The 2790-nt window shown below is 59.3% G+C and overlaps 1 protein-coding gene across 10 annotated transcripts in view; it reads left to right on the top strand.

Moving 5' to 3' along the window:
- The window catches only part of SRCIN1 (SRC kinase signaling inhibitor 1), a 52064-nt gene that overhangs the window by 37590 nt on the left and 11684 nt on the right, over nucleotides 1–2790 (top strand). For 9 of the 10 annotated variants that reach the window (XM_021378116.1, XM_021378113.1, XM_021378112.1 and 6 more), the window contains 3 exons: nucleotides 1412–1604; nucleotides 2037–2235; nucleotides 2667–2760. In XM_021378116.1, coding sequence (XP_021233791.1) covers nucleotides 1412–1604; nucleotides 2037–2235; nucleotides 2667–2760 — 486 coding nt within the window. Of the gene's footprint in view, nucleotides 1–838; nucleotides 1605–2036; nucleotides 2236–2666; nucleotides 2761–2790 lie in introns of those variants that run through there. The other variant, XM_021378118.1, reaches the window with a different exon arrangement.

Genomic DNA, 2790 nt, shown 5'->3' with positions numbered 1-2790 from the left:
CCCGTGCTCGGTGCTGGCGATGCACGGCGCTGCTTTGCTCCAGCCCCGCTCCCCTCCTGCAGGAAACCTCTCCTAATGGCAGCATGCAAAGCAGCTGTGCTGCCTGCGAGCTCTGCCTTCAAACAGCACCACCAAAACGAAGCAGTCAATTTTCCAGCAATTAGCTCCAGCGAGAACATTTCAAGTCCAAGAAAACCCCGCCCCGCAGGATTAATTAAATCCTCCAATTAATGTCTAATTTAAATGATGGTGATGGCTGTTATCATTTCGTATTGATTTTTCTTTTCGCTCTTCAAAATAGAGCTGTTGTCCCTTCCACGCCGCCTTTTCCACACCCCGGGAGCTGTTTGTTCTCCTGGGTTCATTTGCCGACGTTAAAAGCCTGCCTGGAAAATGGAGCTGTGCAGCGGGGGGCATTGCAGGGCTGGGTGCTGGGTTGGGTGCTCGATTGGGTGCTGGGTGCTCAGTTGGGTGCTGGGTGCTGGTGCTGGGTTGTGTGCTGTGCTAGTGCTGGGTGCTGGCTGCTGGGGGTTGGATGCTGGGTGCTGGTGCTGGGTTGGGTGCTTGATGGGGGTGCTGGGTGCTCAGTTGGGTGCTGAGTGCTGGTGCTGGTACTGGGTTGGGTGCTGTGCTGGCTGCTGGGTGCTCAGTTGGGTGCTGGGTGCTGGTGCTGGGCTGGGTGCTGTGCTAGTGCTGGGTGCTGGCTGCTGGGGGTTGGATGCTGGGTGCTGGTGCTGGGTGCTATGCTGGGTGCTGGTGCTGGGTTGGGTGCTTGATGGGGGTGCTGGGTGCTCAGTTGGGTGCTGAGTGCTGTGCTGGGTGCTCAGTTGGGTGCTGGGTGCTGTGCTGGTGCTGGCTGCTGGGGGTTGGATGCTTGGTGCTGGGTGTTGGGTGCTGAGCTCAGGGGCTGTCCAGGCCCTGCTTCTCCCGGTGCGCTCTGCTTTGCTTACCCCACAGCTTTCAGGTGTCAGCGCACAACGCCCGTGTCTGTACCCTCTACTTTTATGCAGCGGAAATGCACTTGGCCGTGTGGAATTGGGCTCCTGGCATATTAAATTTTTACTGCTGTAAACCCAAGCCCATTACTTTCCCTTAGCTCAGGCAGCCATAAACCTCGCCGCTGCTTTGCTTCCAGAAGAAGCTGGGCATTTATGTTTCCCGGGAGCTGGCTCATTGGCGTAATGGATGTGTAACCTCCTGTAATTGCTAAGGTTATTCCCGTGCTCGCGTGCGAGTCCTGGCTCTGCGACCAGCCGGCCGTCGCTGGGTTTATTTGCAGTGGGTTGCTTGGAATGGCGCTGGGAGGCTTTGAAATGCGTGTGAGCGCTGAGGGATAAGGGGCACGTGGCCGTACAGCTGGGAGCAGGGCATGGACCGGTGCTGGGCTCTCACCTCCCCTCTCCCCTTGCAGACCAGGAGCTCCCGGCACTCGCAGGGCTCCCAGCCCGGCCTGGCCGACCAAGCCAAGCTGTCCTTCGCCTCGGCCGAGTCCCTGGAAACCATGTCGGAAGCGGAGCTGCCCCTGGGCTTCAATAGGATGAACCGGTTTCGGCAGAGCCTGCCTCTGTCCCGCTCCACCAGCCAGACGAAGCTGCGCTCCCCAGGTACCCCAGCTCTGCCCCAGCCCTATTGCATCCACGTGTTGGGAAATGCAACCCGTCCCCACGGTGCAACATTGCCTGTTGCACCCATGCATTGGGCAATGCAACCCCTGCCCACGATGCAGCATTGCCTGTTGCATCCACATATTGGGAAATGCAATCCCTGCTCATGATGCAGCATTGCCTGTTGCATCCACATGTTGGGAAATGCAATCCCTGCTCACGATGCAGCATTGCCTGTTGCATCCACGTGTTGGGAAATGCAACCCCTGCCCACGATGCAGCGTTGCCTGTTGCAGCCATGCATTGGGAAATGCAACCCCTGCCCACAATGCAGCATTGCCTGTTGCATCCATGCGTTGGGAAGGACATGCAAGTCCAGCAGCTGTCGGGATGTGGGCTCACCCCCCTGCTCTCTGCTCGCTTTGCTTCCAGGGGTCCTCTTCCTGCAGTTTGGGGATGAGACAAGGCGCGTGCACATCACCCACGAGATCAGCAGCATGGACACCCTGCACGCCCTCATCGTCCACATGTTCCCCCAGAAGCTCACCATGGGGATGCTGAAGTCTCCCAACACCGCCATCCTCATCAAGGACGAGTCCCGCAACGTCTTCTATGAGCTGGAGGATGTCCGGTGAGGGGCAGACAGACCCGGGGGGGGGGGGAGCTCAGGTGTGCATAGACCCTGAGAGCTGGCACGGGGCGCTGAGCGCATCCACTTGTGTTTTCCATCCATCTCAGGGGCACGCTGATACCGGCAGCCACTCTGCCGTCCCCATCCGTGGGGGTGGGAGGACTCTTGCAATGGGAGAGGGGTTTCCTTGGAGATGGTGGAGGGCTTTGGGTTGGTGTCTGTGCCCTGAAAAGGGTCCACAGCAGGCGGTGCTCACTCATCGCTGCGGAGCCAAAGCAGCCCCTGGTGCTGCTGTGTTGAGCCTCCTGCCTGGGCACGACCACCAGACCCTCCCCTGGGACCGCTGATATTTGCTGGGGCTCTACAAGCAGCACAGGTGCAGCCCTGTGCGATTGCTGGGGCTCTCCTCACGGCTCTGCCTCTCCTTCCAGCGACATCCAGGACAGAAGCATCATTAAAATATACCGAAAAGAGCCGCTCTACGCCTCCTTCCCCGCCTCGCACATCACCAACGGCGACCTGAGGGTAAGGGGCTGGGGGTCGGGGGGATGGGCA

Source organism: Numida meleagris, chromosome 26 (genome assembly GCF_002078875.1).
Source record: "Numida meleagris isolate 19003 breed g44 Domestic line chromosome 26, NumMel1.0, whole genome shotgun sequence".
Lineage (NCBI taxonomy): Eukaryota > Metazoa > Chordata > Aves > Galliformes > Numididae > Numida > Numida meleagris.
This window is presented reverse-complemented; position numbering and strand designations above follow the sequence as displayed.